Source organism: Aulonocara stuartgranti (genome assembly GCF_965226115.1).
Source record: "Aulonocara stuartgranti genome assembly, chromosome: 1".
NCBI classification, from domain to species: Eukaryota; Metazoa; Chordata; class Actinopteri; order Cichliformes; family Cichlidae; genus Aulonocara; species Aulonocara stuartgranti.
This window is the reverse complement of record NC_138939.1, coordinates 31,579,184-31,598,263: the sequence shown is the minus strand read 5'-3', so window position 1 is coordinate 31,598,263 and position 19,080 is coordinate 31,579,184. Positions and strand designations below refer to the sequence as shown.

The following is a 19,080-nucleotide window of genomic DNA, read 5'->3' as shown; positions in this document are numbered from 1 at the left end:
CAACAACACACAGGGCGCCCTCTGACCCCGGAAGGACACACCGTCGCAGCGAGAGGGCGTCAACCGTCACTATGGCAACATAAACAAAACATAACTGTACAAACAGAACCCCGAACAGCCCTGACCCGCTACAATATGCTGTTGAGAATATAGCCCAGAAGAAGCGCATAGTATAGCTTTTATTTTGGAAAGAGCCATTTCTCTGTAATAAACTCTTTTCCAAAGATGAGTGATTCCTCAATCAGATACAGGTGTTACCGCGCCAGATCCGCGGCCCCGAACCGTAGTAAGGAAACCTCTGGCAGTTATTTGAAGGTTCCGTAACTGACTAGCCGGCAACAGCTTACTATACAGGTCAACTCCGCTAGCAAAAAGATCGAAGGAGGCGTAGGAAACTGCTTCACCGAACTTTATTTCTTCTCTAAGGCACGAACACCGCGTACAGTGGGCTGAAACAGTTTACTCACAGCGAGCATCGCCGACACAACTCTGGCTGTCGAGGGAGTTATTATATTCCTTTTCTTTTATTTTCGTCTCTTCTGTAGCTAACCGTTACTTTTTCCCCTTCTCCGCTCTCTCTCTTCTCACACACACACACACACACACACACACACACACACACACACACACACACACACCCCGAATACATTTCCCATCAGGCTTCATCCTTAAAGGGCCATGCCTGTAACACAGGGCTTGCAAAATCGCTAGCGATTTTTCCAGTCGGGCTACCAAAATCTATCTCTGCCCTGCCCATCGGGCTATTGTAGGAAGGAAAAATATATGTCAATGCTTTTGCATTCTTTCGGAAATGTCGCTGGGTAATTATGTCATTGGCATCGGTGAGCCACTGTCAATATGTGACATATTGAAATCGCGTTTGAATTTGCGCTTGTTTTTTGCTTTCACTTTGCAATCGCGCGAACTGTGTATAGAGAGCGACAGCACTGATTGGTGAGTGATGATAATTTGCACACCAATTCCCCTGACATCGACTTATCAATCGTTAGCTTACTATGCAAACATGACAAGTGAAATCTCCCGCAGCAAGCTTAAACATATGAGAGGTTGATCGCGCAGAGAATCGCTGACCGTTGTGTGTGTGTGTGTGTGTGTGTGTGTGTGTGTGTGTGTGTGTGTGTGTGTGTGTGTGTGTGTATAAAAGCAGCAGGATATATTTTAGTTCTGCTGAGCCAAATAAGACAGGTCAGGGTGAAGATGTGACAGCCAAAGAAAAGCTTACCACAAAACGGAAAAGTTAGGACAAATCAGACTATAAGACAAAAAGAAAGTGCAGCTTTATGGTTTCATGGACAAAAGAATTTCTGTGGCTGCAATATGACGAGCTATATTACCGGGGCTGCACATAAGTGGTCCGCAGGTGCGCATTCGCTGTCAAAAAAAACGCGCACAAGATATGAAGTTGCAACGCGTGTTTGCAAACATAAGATTTTCTGGAGGAGGACAGACATTTGTTTAAAACTCTTAAAGATGTCGAAGAAGCTCCTTTAAGCAATTACTTTGGTGTTGCTCTACCTCCAAAGAAATGTCAGGTGAGCTGGCTTCAAACAAATGATGAACGCACAGAGATGTGGTGCGGAATGTGCCGTGAAAATCCCACTCTAGCGGACAAAAACAGTGCTTTTTATACACAGTTCTTACAAGTTCATAGAAATTTCTGTTCAATTAGAACCAAGTATTTGAGTTGATGATTGTAATTTTTATACAATGTTGTAATTTGTTTTTCAACAATTTTTTGATTAATGTTTTGTTTCCTTTACAATATTATACTTTAATGTATAATATTGTAAAGGAAACAAAAGAGGAAACAAAACATCAATCAAAAAATTGCTCTCTTTTTTATTCGGGCTACTTACATTTATTTTGGGCTACCAAAAACTGAAGAGTCCCTGCCCGAAGGGCTACCAGGGATTTTGAAATTTTGAGAGCCCTGAGATATATTTATTTTTTTAATTACTTTTGTTTCAGCAACATTAAATTTAAAAACTGTACTTTTGAGTTAAAATATATATATTTATAATTTTAATAAATGACAAATTAAAAAGGCATGAACATTTTTTTTTGTATCGAAAAAATTTCGAACCGTGACACCAAAGTACCGAACCGAACCGTGAATTTTGTGTATCGTTGCACCCCTAGCTAATACATATATTGATAGATGTCCAGGGCAATTTTAAAGTTAAAAACAGAGTTGATGGGTTTTTTATTTTTGTTGTTGTTGTTTTGTTTTTCCCCTTGCTGTTGTTCATTTATTTTATTATTTACTTTGTATCTGTAATTTTCTTTTCTTTTATCTCTTCTTCCCTTTCTGGCTGGGTTTTAGTTACACTGTTCTGGATGGGTGGGTGGGGCACGACTGTTTGTTAATATTGCCGTAATTGTTGTTGGAAGCAATTCTTTGTTCAATAAAAAGACCTCGATCCAAAAAAAAAAAAAAAAAAAAAAAAAAAAAAAAAACAGTTGATGAAATCATCAGGTCATTTTATTACTGCAGACAGCCACAAAGAAACCTGAACAAATAACCAGTGAAATCCCTAATGTGATGAGCAAATGAGACAAATGCACAAGAGGCTCTTAAGTAGTTGGCGCTATAGTAATGTGAAAACCCACTACTCTATGCACGCAGTGCTACTACCCTTTCTAAAGTGCATACTTATATGTGTGTGTGTGGTAAAGAGTGAGGGAGGTAAATCATTAGCCGTTTGGATCTCTCCCACCAACTGCAGCTGTTACCCACGGGCAGGCAGAGACCTCAATCTGTCAGAGCCGCCATAGCAGAAAATGCTCGCAGTCATTATGTGATGACTCTACTTCTTTGTCACTGCAACACCACATTTCAATCAACCATGTCAAAGGGGGAAAAGAGAGATTCTCAGGTCTGTTCAGCCTTCGGCTTTTTAAGCTTGTCAGAGAAGCCATAGTTCTATATTACTGATAAGTGGAGTCAGAGCGACATTTTATCAAAGAAAAAAAGGCCAAGGTATGAGCTTAACTGGGTGCTAGACGTTCCAACAGTGCCTTTTAAAGAAGACGGGAAAAGCTGCGCTAGTTTAACAGCTATAAATAACAATCATTCGATGAATAAGCTCTTGTGAAGTGACAGCCTAATTAGCACTTTGTCAATCAAAATTTGCAATCTATTAACTCACCCATGGCAACAGAAAAACCCAAAGAGCACCGAAAAATACTGCCACATCACGCCACCGCATCAAATACAGGGTACAGCTGTGAGTACTCTGCAGCTTAAATTAAAAATGAATTAATTAGCCTTCAAGCTTAATTAAGAAAATCGAAACATGATCAGCAATTTGTGTTAAGTCTAATAGGCAGAACAGAACGATAAATCCCCTTTTATCATATTATTGGATATATTGGGGGTATCCAATTGAGACCTTTTTTTCTTTTCACTCTCTGGGTTATATTTTCACCTTGGCGTGGATGATTGTGGCCAAAATGATTCCCATAATTATTTTGATCATTATTGAGATGACAATTACATTACACTCCTTCCACATCTATGTGCAACATTCATGCTATTCTACTAAAGTCTGCATCAAAATGAAACTGGTCTTCCATATCTGCCTAAATTCAGCGCCTCTGAAGAAAAATCAACAAATATAAATAAAAAACCTGTACCAAAACTTAACACAAATTAAATGAATAAAGTACTGTTTTCCCTTTTACTCTGTGCTGTATTATTAATAATTAAAATATCTTGTGAGCTGTGAGATCCCTCTACATTCCCCTGATATCACTACTTTGGAAGAATAATTGTGTTTCCACTATGTTCACCCTTCTGCTGGAGTTTTTGTTACTCACTTGTGTTTTTTTGGCCACATGGAATGTGATTGCTGAGTTGATCATGGACAGTTCATGTTAACAACCACTGCATTGTTTTTCTTGCCGTCCATTCATTAATTATACTGCATTTAGAGGTGTGTTTTCAGGCAGCTGAATGAGTTAGTTGTTTCTTTGCTATCTAGACTAGAACAGGATTTAGGACAGAACAGGTACCAATAACAATATTTGGTGTAAAATTCCAATACATGAGTCAATACCTCTTGTCCTTCAGGCACAGGAAATGAACAGATTTCCCTAGCATTTCTTATGTATAGAGTCCTTACTAACATAACTTGATAATGCAGGAAAAAAACATAAGCTACATTTTGAAATTTTCATTTATTGGCTTAACAATGGCCAATAATACTGGCCGGCCAATATACTGATCAAGGTGTAGTGCAGACCCAACTATAGAGCACTCTTTGCATATGTATTTTTGGTTGACATGTATTTCCAAACAACAGCTGATGATCTGCCTAAAGGGAAAAAGGTCTTCACCTTCTTGTTCTTGATTTTTATTGCATATCTGTCTTAATATGCAGTGTTACTTGTCCTGACTAGTCCAGGAAACTTCAAGCTACACAGTGTAGGGAAGAGCTGTGGTTGGCACATGCAGCCAGGGGGTCAAGAGCTGATTAAGGGGTCACTTCATTTGCTTTCACTTGGTGTTTAATATTTCCTGATTATGTTCATTTAACTGTGGGAAGCAAAAGACCATGAAGTCTGTACAGCCCTATTTTCTCCTTTTATACAACAGATAGACTTTGTGAAATATTTGCTGCTCTGAAAACTTTTTTATACAGTTTATTATAGTAATTTAGCCAAGTGGGCAGTGTCATATTATTTGTTCAGTATAGTGCACTCAAACTCAATTGTTTACCTTCCTCTCAGCATTGTCTGCAGGACATGAGGAAGAGTGCATGTCACACTTGAGCAGATGGTGATGAAGTGGTGTCCTAACAATAAATTGCTTAGTAGTTTGTGAAAACAGCGACCCTTCATTTTCCCAAAAACCCACTATCTGTCAAGCTTGGGTGTACACACAAAATGATTCATTAGAATTATGTAACAATTGTTATTCTTCCTGAAATAATATTTAATGTAAAACAAACCACTCAAAACAAAGTTGATTTAAATGCACTGTGGACATTTTGTTTGGCATTATTTGTCATTGAGGTGGAGCTTGAAAGCATAAAGCATACTGTGAGAACAAGACACACGCCACAGATGGCCTGCAAAACTGTGCGGCACCACAGACAAAGGCTCCTGTATAATTGTGAAACACAAACATACAGCTAACAGGTGGACAACGGAAGAAGCAGACGGGAGTAGAAACAAAGGAGTGGGCACTGCAGAAAACATCAGCAGGAACACTGACAAAACAAGTTTTCTCCAACTTTTCTAGCCTTTAGAATTGAATGTGAAATAATAAGCTGTGTGAATGGTTATTAATGTGCATCAAATGCACAGACATTATTTAAAAGCTTGCACAAGAAATTCAAGTGAGTTGAATTCAACTGAAACTGTGCTTTAAAAGAGCGCTAATTGCTCTTTTTACATAAACTACAGGTGGGTATGAACAGATGTATCATCTGCCAACTGCTGTCTCTGGAGACTGAAGTATGTTACAGTCAACAAAAGAAAACTTTGAAGGGAATAAACAATGTACTGATTAATATGGATGCTAAAATCCTTTAAAATGAATCCACTCTGGTCTCTGCTTATGAGATCTTGTCATCTAACTTGGTATTTGCCCCTAAGGCTGGCACAATGAGAATGCTCATACAAAAATAAGTGTTTAGTGGGTGTTTAATGGTTTCATGTGCTTAGCAATTACACAGCAATCAACAAGTGGATTCTGGTGTTTCTATACTACACAACTTATTTTGACAGGATGGGTTCTTGGCAAAGACCTACTTCAAAATAATCTGTGTGTTATTTATTTGGCTAACAAAGCTTTTAAAGAAAGATTAAGACTATAAAACCTGTTTGTGAGTGAAGAAGCATTAGTGCATGAAATCTGAAACCTCACCTCTGGGTGGCACGAGGAAGCCCCGCCCGTTGTGTTAGCCTTTGACTGCAGCAGTCCACTAACCTCTTGAGAATATATAGGCATTCCCTAAAGGTGGAGAAGAAGGGGTAATGGCTGAGTATGCACAGAGAGGTCAGTGTGCTGTTGCGGTTCCTGGCCGCCACCTTAGCAGCACTCCGTTTGTGCTGTGGGGACTTGCCGGCATTTTGCTCAGCACCTTGCTGTCCACCCTCTTCTCCAGAAGCAGGCGGAGGTACTGACTCTGCATTCTTGGGTGGAGAAACCACACGGTGTGGAACTCCACCTCCACCACTATCAGACCCTTCGCTTGTGGTCTCTGTTGCCCGTTCTGCTGTCTCAGCGTGACTGCTCTTCTCTCCTCGAGTACGATGATGTCCTCGCTGAAAGGAGCGGTAGAAGTTGACACAGATTCCGTAGCGAGTAATTCCTGAGTCCTTGTCAGTCAGGGTGAAAACAAAAGAGGAGTCATCGCGAAGGCTGACCCTGCGCTGGCGTATACTCAGGCAGCCCTCCGGTTGGCAGAAGAAAACCACGTCTGGTGGGAGTGGAAAGTCTTGGTGGTCCTCTAGTGGGTAGCGTCGGAGAAGCTGAGGGGTCTGGGCCACACTGTCACTAGTAGGTTGCCTGGAGGTTAAATGGCAAACATTTGTCAGCAGTGCCCAGAATTATTGCTTAATGTGTTCTTTGAGCACATTACAACTAATACCTGATGCAACTGCAACTGAGTTCCTATCACATGTTAAGAGGGGAGCTTCAAATCCCTTACATGAAACATCAAAATATCAAATCAAGACATTAGTGTATTTATGTGTCAAATGTGAGCGACAGCAAATATGAGAAAAGAATGTAAAAGACAGACTTCTGTGCTCTCACTGTTACCTGCTTTCTGTTCAGACCCTGTTTCTTTTCTTTTTTCTTTTTTTCTTTTTTTAAACGACAGCCAATTTGAATAAAGCTGGCTTAAGGGGAAGAGGGAAATATGCTAAAACAGCTTGTTTCAGACAGTGGAGGAACTGAGGGGCTGCACCAACGCCCACTACAAGATACATTAAGATTATTTTTAAATTGTGAAATAACCAAAGCTAATCTAGCAGAGTATCTGAGGTGTAACAGGTTCCCTTTAATATGAAAGACATAAAAGGAAAGACAAATTTCATAAAGGAAGAAATGGAAACCACAGAGTTCAAACAAAAACATTGAACAAAGCCTCGATAGTATTTCTGTGGTTACAGAAGCAAATGTGTAACCAATTTAGCATTTCAAACTGAAGTGTTTGAACTGTTTGGAAATCTGTGCAGAGGAAGTATGAGGCAACAACCATTCCATCCAATAACAAATCTGAAATTGTTCTTAAACACTTAAATCACCAACCGCTCAAATAAACAGACACAGTGACTGAGAGTCCCCTCTGATTTCACTGTATTATGTCAATACTTTTTTTTGGCTCAGTCACTATGTTTGAAACAATATACTACTTTTCTTCATTTTTCATAAGGGTTGAGCTGTTGTATAAACACCAAAGCAAAAACATAAGCTGTGAAATCATCAGATTTCAAGGTTGCAGTTTTCCAAAAACCTTCAAACACTTGCAAGGATGCATTCAAAAGTGCTGAGAATTTTCAACAGAGTAAAAATAGAAGATGATATAAAAACCAAGAGGTCTACTTTGTATGCCTATTATATGTCAAGACACTAAAGAAAAAAGTATTAAGGTTAAAGGGTAGTGGGTGCCATGTCTGCCTAAGGGCTTACCTTGCTCCAACCACTACCAAGTAGTCGAGAAGGCGGGGGCACATTTTCTTTTTCTCCATGTTGGACTGACCATGTCCTGTATGTCACAGCATCCAGGATATACGTCGCCTCTTGAGTTAAGGGTACCTCTCCATCACAAGTGAGAAAGCTCAGGTGTATACTTGAAATGCAGCTCCTTTACTATCATTATGATGATTCCAAAAAAAAAAAAAAAAAAAAAAACCCATAAAAGAAGAAGAAGACTGGGTCCAATCTGTAACACACAAAGAAGAAGAAAATATATATTATTGTATGTTTTTATGACCACAATATAATAAGCTTGTGTCTGCACAATGAAAGCACCTGGTGCACACACTGGATATCACCAAACAGCAGCGTAATTTTTCAGAGTAACAAAATGGGGTCAGATTGGGTTTTATGATGTATAGTTGTGACTTTTCAGTAAATGTCAAACTATAATAAAGTATAAATCCACTCAGCTCTGCAGCATTCTCCACTTTTCCTCTATGTACAATATATATACTACCTTTGTCCACAACACCAACTCTTCACAAGGCTTTTAACCCCACACAACAGCAGAAGTTTCACATGGAGGTGGTTTTAAGATGGAATAAAGCATTTGGAGCCTTTTCAGCTAAAGAGCAGACAAAGAACTGTATTGTTCTGTCCTTGTGGTATTCGAACAAATAACAAATTATAATTTGTTATAAAATTAAACTTATAATATCAGAAATGCTTTCTGATATTACCAAATTTCACAAGACATCATACTACTATAAACAAAGAAACAAAATACAAAAAGAAGGTGTGTGGATGTGTTTATAGGGTATATGTTGGACATTAAGACGACATAGGAAGAAGAACCACAAAAACCTATAAACAGAATTGTTGGAGATTAAAACTTATAATTTTGGGTTAAATTTACATAGCCATAACTAAAGAATCACTCTAAACATATTACAAAATATTACTTGCTGCACTTTAGAGTTGACAATAATGCGTTGCCTGGTTGTTTTTGTTGGAGGGTAAGGAGAGGTAAGTAAGCAGCTTAGGGGCCTTGGTGGAATGAGCACACTTCACAGCTTGGACTTTGTCCAGCAAACTAAACCAGCACCTCTACAGATGGCTATTAAACACCAGGAAGCCACTTGTAGCTCCAGTCTAGTTCCCTTATCGTGACAACAGACAACTTAACATTCATATTAAGGCAACATACAGTGCATGACTACAGTTTAGCGGGCATTCCCTGACACAATAACAACACCATCTCAAAATATTAGTTGAGTTGCTTTTGTGAGAATAAATTTAACATGAGCAGCTTTACAAACAGGTGCACAAGCTCTGGATCTCCTCTTGTAAAGTAATGACAAAGCACTGGCCACTAAATACAAAAAAAACAAGTCTGGGCCAGGATTATGTTAAGCTCAACTCTTAAGACTTTTCTGAAAAACAATTTAACATCCCCACAGCCATGGCATTTCATGCTATTTTCAGCAATAATTTATGCAGCTATATGATCTGCTTTTTAGAGGAACTCACTCATGTTCTATAACTTACAAAATCTGTGTATTTATTTCTTTGTCTCACAAATCCTCCTACATTAGGATCAGGAGTTCAGCAACCAGCCTTGGCACACAGCTACATCTCAGGCCCCTGACAGCTCTTATCAATAGTTATCATGATGATGTCATCACATCGCCTTGCAATCACCTAACGACAAGCTCAGATAACCTTTTTTAAAATGCCTTGCAAAAGCACTGAATCATTTGTGTTTCACAACAGTAACATTAATTTATATTCACTTCGCTTATGCATCATACAGTATAACGCCATCATGTTGCCTTGCAACCACCAAGCAATGAACACATATTTGTCTAACTTGTTATAACCATCATTTTACAATCATTTGAATTTTACAACCAACACCACAAACTGGTCAAACTATACTGTAGCATGGGCATGTACTAGTTAAACAAATAACAGCACTGCCAAACATGTTAGTAGTTATGACACAATCAGGACAACCCTCATGGGAAGCACTTGCAGGTGTAACCAATGAACTGGAAGCCCACAAGAAAGAAAAGAACAGCAGTGAGATCCCCTTAAAACCACAAGACACAAATTGACAATTTCAGTCCCATGCTCAACTTTTCGACTTGTAACTTTTCAGTGTGAATATAATCAGAGCAAAACCAACATGCTGACATTCAATTCAAAGACTAATGTGGCTGCAGTAAAACTACAGTCTGAAGTATCTCTCTTTCCTCCCAAAACCATCAAACATTACAGAATTACTGCTCTGCTTTTTGTTTTTCTGGAATAAGCAGCAAAATCTGAAGCTTAAAACACCTCAGAGGAAAACACCATAACTGCTAATGTTCACATCAGCTAATTGCACAAAACAAAACCACAGTAACGTGATCTACTTGAGCTATCATGCGATGCCAAACAGCGTTTACTCTAAAACTAACAAATACTACAGGAGGCCATGCTACTGAAACCCCACCCTGAAACACAAACACTCAGGACCCAGAGCAGTTTCTCACTGTCACTTAAAGGCTGTTATCCAGCTGAAGGAGCTTTAATTTAGTCAGTGGTTCATACTGCATCATTGATGCATTCCCACTGAAAAGCTAAGACCAGGATTCTTTTCTAAAAGCTTAAGATAATCTTACAATGACCACACCTCTATCAGTGCAATTACTGCAAAAAAGATTCAAACTTCACATTAATAAAAAAAAAAAAAAAGACCTGATTCATAAGGACTGAAGGATGAATTACTGAAGTCTAACAAACAGCAAAACTTGTGCACATCTATGAAAATATGCCAATTTCACTGCAGTTCCAGGAGTTGCTTTTGAATTAAACAACATGACCGCATCTACTCCATCACACAGACATATGAGAAGCAGTATATCCTATGTCTGACAGAACCCGTGTTGCTTTGTTCTTTTCCCATGTCGTTTGGACTAGTTACATGTTATAGTAGGGCTGCTCAATTAATCGAATTTTAATCACGATTACGATCTGGGCTTTCAACGATCATTAAATTATCATCATGACTGAGCCGATTATTAGCCCCTCCCTAATTTATCCGCGACACCTTAAAGGCCGGTCCGTGAAAATATTGTCGGGCATAAACCGGTCCGTGGCGCAAAAAAGGTTGGAGACCGCTGATTAAGAGGACCCGAGGGAAGCTCGGAAAGCTAAGCAGAAGTTATTTGGAGAGTGACTGCCGTTGGTTGAAAAGAGAGTTTAAAAAAAAAAAAAAACTTCAGTGGTGTTGCACACTATTTTATATTATTTTTTAAAGTCATTGTTAACCCTTTAAAGCCGGTCAGAGCTGCATGCTCCGTTTTGCGTAACTATTTTTAAATCCCTGTAGAACCTGAACCGTGTAAACTAGCGCAATAATTTGTTTTGCATATGAAACCGGAGGAGTTGTACTTACATCTGATGCCATCAGCTTGTCCTCGGTCATGGTTTCGTTCCACATATAGCTTTGCAAAAATTGCATAAAAAGCGCTTGCAGGAACAAAAACATAATATTCCAGAAACACGCTTTGCCGTTCCTATCAGCTGTTCGTAACACTTCCCACAGTGAAATGATGCACATGCTGTTTTCTTTGCAAATTTGCATCATAGGATTGTTTTTTGTTTTTCCTGCAATATATAAAAATTGCTGTATCTCCAAAATAAAACTATGAAGACACTCAAAATAAATTTCCTGTGGTGGGAAACTATTTTTTTGCAACTTTATTGTATTTAAAGTTTTGAGGGATAAACCTCTTAAATTTCTCCAAGTAGAAATATATGTAAACAAAACAAAAGCGATTTTCAATTTTTTTTGTAGTTTATTGCACTTTTTTGCAATTTATGTAATTACTATGGACTTAATGCATACATATTATTAAAATATGGGCTATAACAGTTGTATTGATGTATAGCAACTTGAAATGCTCCCACAAATGGCACTACAGCATGTAAAAAAAAAATAATATAAGCTCTGGTGGACTTGGTTCTATAGTAGGTCTTAAAGGGTTAAATAAATATCGTCAAATAATCGTGATCTCAATTTCAGTGAAAATAATCGTGATTATCATTTTTGCCATAATCGAGCAGCCCTATGTTATAGACTCAGTAGCTTTAACTGTAGAAAACACTTCTGACCTAATTTGACTCTTTCTTCAAACAGGAAGCCCGCAGTCCCCCTAAAGACTCATTTACACTTCCAGTTCTGTTTTCATGCTCAACACAATATTAGAAAGAGCTGTCAGAAACTACATCTATTACACTAGAAAAAAAGGTTTCGCTCTATGAACATTAAAATTGCAGCGACCTTCAGTGAAGTGACACCACACAGAATGCTTAAAATGAATCTGCACCAAATATAAATAAATCCTGATATGAATATCGTGTTTCGATATGTGCGCTTGTGTGGTAGAAACAGAACAGACACACAACGATAACAGGGCAGACAAATGGACTGCATGTAAATCATGAGTGGGACACGATAGTCACACATTCTGACAAAGGTGGTCATTAACCCCCTCAGCCACAGAACTACCAGTGCGTGACACAGCTGTGTCCAGCGGACATTAATACAGAAGGCTTCAAACACATTATAGGTGTAATTATGTCTAATAGCTCCACTTCTGAGCAGAGAAGCTGCTCACAGAGGGACATGAACCATTAGAATTAAAGTATTCTTGATGCATGCTAAAATGTTCTAATGTTTTTATTTTTATATTTTTATTTTACGTCAATTTGGAATTGAGTGAATGTTTAACACATTTCACTGAAACTGCAGTATTAAAACACTGATTCTTAAGCTACCACAGATACATAATACCTTCTTATGGTTTTGGGAAGCTTGACAGTGTTTAATGTGAACTTTCACCACACTGTTAAATCCAAGAGTATCTGATGTGAGGAGCCACACAAAGATGCAGTTCAAACAGGCCTGCCAAGTGGGATGACACATCTTAGGAAGTCAGCTTAATGTTCACACTCATCACACTTGGTAAAGTTATTCAAATACCCTAAAAGCCTGGCAGCTTTTTACTGACTTTTGCACACTGATGTACAAGAAGGAAAAGTAAACTGTCACTTAACATTAATGGGTAAATGAGCTCTGAAACGGCGGTTTAAAATAAAAAAATAAAAAATCTTTTCAGCTCAAGCTTTAAAAGATAAATAAAATACATGGAACAACTTCTACAAGGTTGGATAGCGGCAACAGCATAAACCTTGTCACAGCAAAGAAAAACTACAAAATGGACAATTCAACAGGCCTATAGAGAATACAATGTAACAATTATCTCATGAAACCATCAGGAAAATGAACCTATACACAGGTCTGGCAGCCTGAAAGCTTCCTGGTACCAAGCCAAAATGGCTGTTTTATGAAGCAGTAGCGCTGCAGGCAGACTCATCCAGCACAGAGATACTGGCTCACAACATTATTTTTAGATAAGGATGGCAGGACTGTGCCACTTCACTGATTGTCTTTAATTACCGAGTGTGGTACTGATCCCCTTTTCCTATCTCTAAAAACCGGGAATAAAGAATTGTCACAACATTACAACAATCTTCAAAGGCTAAATAATGATGTACATTAACACAACAGATGAATCTCTTCAGAGTGGTCTGCAGGCAAGCAGTCACTTGTTATGTAAGCATGGAGAGGAGACAGATATGATTCATGGGCCTCCAACATGGTTAACATTTACTGCCAGTCACAGTAAACAGCAGTAAGTACAAACAGAGAATGCTACTGAAATCGATCAGGTCAGCAAGGCCGCATAAACAAGTAAGGGATAATGTGTAGATTAAGAAAGTATTATTCTTAGGAGGCGCATCTGTAACCGGAAGGTCGCCGGTTTGATCCCTGGGCTCTCTGTCCTGGTCGTTGTGTCCTTGGGCAAGGCACTTTACCCTACCGCCTACTGGTGTTGGCCAGAGGGGCCGATGGCGCGATATGGCAGCCTCGCTTCTGTCAGTCTGCCCCAGGGCAGCTGTGGCTACAACCGTAGCTGCCTCCACCAGTGTGTGAATGCGAGAGTACAATAGTGGCATTGTAAAGCGCTTTGGGTGCCTTGAAAAACGCTATATAAATCCAATCCATTATTATTATTATTCAATGAGTTATCACTTTTAAATTATCATTTTATTGAACCAATGGTACAGTGTTTAACAACTGGACCAGTATTGATATATTTTGGTCCCCTGCCGCTCATAACCTACAAGGAACGAGTGCTGCAACTTTAAAATGATTTATAGAAGTTCGTAATATATGCTTGGTGACTGGCCATGTTTCTACATCTTGAAATTGTGGTCACAAAATGAAATAACCAACACGTTTATGGTGTTCAGTTATCTGTTTGACTGTAGAAAACTAACTATGTGCTAATAATTTGCATTGCAAGGTGTGACGAAGACTGGCTTCATTTGAATCAGGTTCCAGGTACCTTTTTTTTTTGATAAAATGGCAAAGCTGAGTTCAATGTGCATTAAATCAAAAAAACAAAACAAAAACAAGGACACTCATGCCTTGTTTTGATTTAACAACAAGTTACATACCAATATGTTTGTTTCACAATATCTTATAAAGCTTAATTTCGTTATCACCCAGATAACCCCCCAGCCTAAAAGCTCCAGTGTATAATAAATTATATTTGTCCTCAGAAACCATTTGTGATTGGCCTATTTTTACATTTCTCCCCAGAGGCTTTGAGATTCAAATCAAATTTTACCCCATCATCAATCAAGAGGATATAGTCAAAGATCTGTAGCTAGTCTGTAATGCATTGGGTGAATTACATGTGACTGGGACACACTCCTTTCTCTGATAAAGTTCTGGTAAATGGAAAAGACAACCACTTATTGATTGGATCTAGTGTATGGACATTGATTGCACTGTTTAACTCACACTTTAACACAATTTCACATGCAAATAATCTTGTCATTATTAAGAATGAAGGCTAGCTATTCAGTTATGTTAAAAGTTTATTCCTGAAGGTTTAGAAATCCACCCAAAACAAATATGCCCAATGCTGACAGGAGACTTCGGGGATCTTTTTGCCGTTCACCTCAGCACCTCAAAGACAGACGGAAGGTGCCTGATTCCCTGAGCCAATCCATACCTGTCACCAGCAAGAAATACTGGCCTGCCTGTGGGACCACAATCAATCAATCAATGTCCTTCATTTGCAATGCCTTTTACCACAGTCATTCGCCCAAACGCTGAAATGTTGACATAACCAGAAACATCATATTAACACACGTTCACTGATTGTATTGCAAAAGCACAAAATAATCACGTGTCCTTAAAATTTTGGTTTAATATGATAGCTATTTTAACGGTGAAATCTACATAAAGCCTGGGTTTATTATCTCATTCACCTAAATGTCGTCATATCAATAAAGACATGCATGACAGCAAATAAAAAAGACCGTGTATAGTTATCCATTGAACATTATGTTCCAGTCACCCTCAAATCATCTTTATTAAAATATGTTGACGTATATCTTAAATTTCTGTACATATTAACATACTAAGTATCCACATGAAAAAAAATACTTTCTCTTTCTTCGATGACGAAACCGTGCTAATGTTTTCACACGTTAACGTTAGTGCCCAACGTTTATGTCGCAAGCTAATGTGAACATTGTGTCAAATTATCCAACTGTTAAGCAATGCTTCAGGCGTGATGACGGACTTCACAATGGCACACTATTTCAACAGAAAACCGTCACGGGTTGCGATTGCAGAGCACAAATCCCGCATGACTAGCCTGTCTGGGTGTGTAGTCTAAATTTTACTGGAACAAGTTGAGATTAGCCATGGTGAGGACGTATGCCAAGAGGAAGGTAACATTAACAAACAGCACTTAGAAGAAATGTGATAAGGCAATGTCAGCGCCTCCCAGCTCAGATACAACCGTCCTTGGTGCACGGTGGTAGTGCTGTCATTTTTTTTTATATTATATATATGGATAAATATTTCAAACAGGCTGTCTGGCTTTGATTCGTCCTAAACATTAACGCCAAGGAAGCATCTTCTCACCCCTCCTCTGCTAGCCGTATGCTTTCCTACGTCACGAGTGGATTAGCTAGCAAGCTAGCTAGCGAGCTGCCTAGCTACCACCAGTACGTTAGTCTCATACACATTACACCTGTCAAACGTAACAAACGCAATGACACAGTTGAGAACACACGACACATATGCGCTGAATGCGTTCACAGAGGACAGGCGTTAATGGGAATAACCTTACCTACGTTAGCCGGTTAGCCGCTAATGCTCGCTGCCAAGCCAGCCAGCTGCCGATGACGGCCTGGATGGTGGGCGCTCTCCTCGGTCACGGCGGAGAGGCAGCGATGTTTGTCAGAATTCAGTCCTTCTTTTATCATTGAAAACATCGAGCGCGGACAACCGCTGAAAAGGTTAGCCACTCCGTTTGAGTGTCCCGGAACATAATAAATTATGCGAAATATGTGTCCGCCTGCCTGCTCAGTGAAACGTGTGGCTCGGTCAGTTACAACCTGCCTTCACAACATCCTCCTCCTCCTCCCCATCATCATCAGCAGCACTAGAAGCCTGCAGGGAGTTCCGCATACTGAGAGGCCGACCTAACGGAAGCGACAAAACAAAACGGACAAAACCCACCTAATGCTCCCAACTGGGGATCGTCACCATTGGTTCACTCTAAAAATCTATTTGTACCATTTTCCTGCGTTTTATCGCGCAGCAGGAACGCCGGGAGCCATTTGGGTCCCCGTATTTATTTTTTGATAAGCCTACCACCCTTACATTATTTATAATTAACTAAAGTTAAAAGGACCAAAAAGCTAACAAAAAGTGACTAAAAATAAGCCAAATAAATTTTAACTGTATGAATTTTAGTAGGCTACTTGGTTTAACGCAATGATAAAGAAATTTAAGATAAGATAAGATAAGATAGAACTTTATTAATCCCTCGGGTGGGTTCCTCTGGGAAATTCGATTTCCAAAAAAGCACAGCACCGACAGAAGTTACAGAGTTATACACACACACATATATATAAATACAGAGACAATATAAATAAAATATACGAAGGGGATAAATAGAATAAATAGGAATAAAAATAAAAATATAAGTGAATTGCACATTTCAAGTATTGAGTCTATTGCACCGTTGACTATTTACAAAAGTATTGCACAAAAGGTATTGCACAGTGAGGTGAAGAGGCACTACAGCTTAGTTGTTCCCTCCTTTGTCCTCCTGTTTCCCCTCCCTCTCCCCTCCAGAGAGGAGTTAAACAGTCTGATGGCGTGTGGGACAAAGAAGTTTTTAAGTCTGTTAGTTCTTGTCTTTGGGAGAAGCAACCTGTCACTGAACAGACTCTTCTGGTTGTTTATGGCCGTGTGCAGAGGATGCCTGGCATTGTCCATAATGTCCATCAGTTTCTTTAATGTCCTTTTCTCTGCCACTGTCACCAGAGTGTCCAGCTTCATGCCGACCACAGAGCTAGCCCTCCTGATCAGTTTCTCCAGCCTGGATGAGTCCTTCTTTGCTGTGCTGCTCCCCCAGCACACCACAGCATAGAAAAGTACTCCAGCAACCACCGACTGGTAAAAGTTTTTTTAAGTGAAATATGTGCCACATATCCCCAAAAGTTTCTTCAATCAGCCAACCTGATGACAGAGTACTTCATGCTGACTCTAGAGCAGTAGTGTTGAATAATCTGTCAGTAACCCGGGGCAATTAAAATGTCTCCAGATCATTCAAAAAGTGGAATTTGCATTTCAAAGCTCTCGCTTTGAACACTCAGCATGTGTTGCTGAGAATGAAAATGAAACGGTACATGTTGAACATCTCTATCAAAGATAGCATTAACCAAATTAATGGCTGGGTACATTCAGAGAGAAAAAAGTTATGAGGTCAGCAACATAAAAAGGCTTGAAGATCTGCTGAAGACAAACCAGAACTGCACTGAACGAGTCTCATCAACCTCTCAATCCATTACAATTTATTCCTTGTAAAACAGCAAATGTGTGGATGAGCTAAGAACCTGAGATATCGGCAGCATTACCACAATATACATATACACAAAAATAACTATTGCTCTTTGATTACAGTACGCACACTAGAAAATAATAATAAAGGTAATCATATTCCCTCTGTGAACCGAAATGGTATACAACCAAGGGATATTAATAGTAATATTACAGAAGCTATTTTTAGGTCCTGCAAGCATCAAACCAAAACCCAACATACAAAAATTCACATTTTGTTAAAAAGGGACCTAAAGGAAAGTTTTGCATAAGCATTTCACCGGTTTGGTTACACGCTCCTGCATCCGTTCTTGTCTTAACCTGCTCATTATTTTTTTAATAAATAAAACACTATATCAGAGATTGATTATATGGATATCAACAAAATCCAAATCTATAACTAAATTTTAAGGATTGACATAGTACATGGTCAAAAATGCCAGGACACCACCATCTTTTCTGTGCCTACAGAATGAAAAAAAAATTGTCATAGCTAAAGTTTGTTTCCTGATGTTAGCTGCTGTTCCATTCTTCTTCTGGCAGGAACAAACCCTTATGGATGGTCTTTTGTTAGACGTTTCCCACAAGCAACTACTAAGTAAGAAAATCCGGTCACTAGGTTTTCCACAGCTATTCTAACATCTTAAGAGCACCCCACTGTAAGGAATGTGGCTGGACAAGCATTTGCATTTATTCAGCCAACCATTAAGTAACGTTTACTGTTTTTATCATTTTACACATTTTCTTAATGTTAGGCTGTGTGAGACATTTTAAAATCAGTTTTCATCCAGCTTGGTCAAAGATGCATGAACCAGGCTAAAGGATTGTATCATTAGATCATTTAATCCGCATGGTGAAACATAAAAGTCAAGTTGTCATAGAGGACACGTCATAGACGATGTCAAAGGCAAATACAAACTAGGGAGTTAATTCACCAATTAATTATTGTCATCACTATTTTTTTTTTTAAACCACTAGAGTTGTCATTAATTTAGTATATCAATATATCATTTTCACACAAGACATCCTTACATGTCACAGGCAGGAAAGCAAAAAAAATTAAATTAAAAATAAAGTGGAAAATAATATTGTCAGTTTCGGGGTTCCCGATGCTGTGCATGGTGGTTCACAGGAACACTTTAATAAACAAAGCCAATTTTATTAAAAGCATGAGCTGAACATGGGAGAGATAATCAGTTTAAGCTAATATTATACAATACAGACATGTTGGTCAATATGGCGATAAAGTTTAAAAAAAAAAAAAAAAAAAAAAAAGGGGTCAGTTTGGTTACACAATCCAAGCTTAACAACCAAAAATTCAAATAATTAAACATCAAGTCCACCAGCAAGTGCTTTTGGACAAAAATCTAATGTGCAA

The 19,080-nt window shown here is 38.8% G+C and overlaps 1 protein-coding gene across 9 annotated transcripts in view; it reads right to left on the bottom strand.

Annotated features, from left to right (window-relative positions):
• The window catches only part of madd (MAP-kinase activating death domain), a 54,503-nt gene extending 38,172 nt beyond the window's left edge, over window positions 1–16,331 (bottom strand). For 4 of the 9 annotated variants that reach the window (XM_082535176.1, XM_082535177.1, XM_082535179.1 and 1 more), the window contains exons 1-3: window positions 15,943–16,326; window positions 7,667–7,919; window positions 5,894–6,538 (exon numbers count right to left, since the gene is read on the bottom strand). In XM_082535176.1, the coding sequence (XP_082391302.1) occupies window positions 5,894–6,538; window positions 7,667–7,725 (704 nt within the window). In that variant the 5' untranslated portion in view covers window positions 7,726–7,919; window positions 15,943–16,326. Of the gene's footprint in view, window positions 1–5,893; window positions 6,539–7,666; window positions 7,920–15,942 lie in introns of all 9 variants that reach the window. The other 5 variants (XM_082535174.1, XM_082535180.1, XM_082535181.1 and 2 more) reach the window with 4 other exon arrangements.
• Between the last annotated feature and the right edge of the window lie 2,749 nt (window positions 16,332–19,080).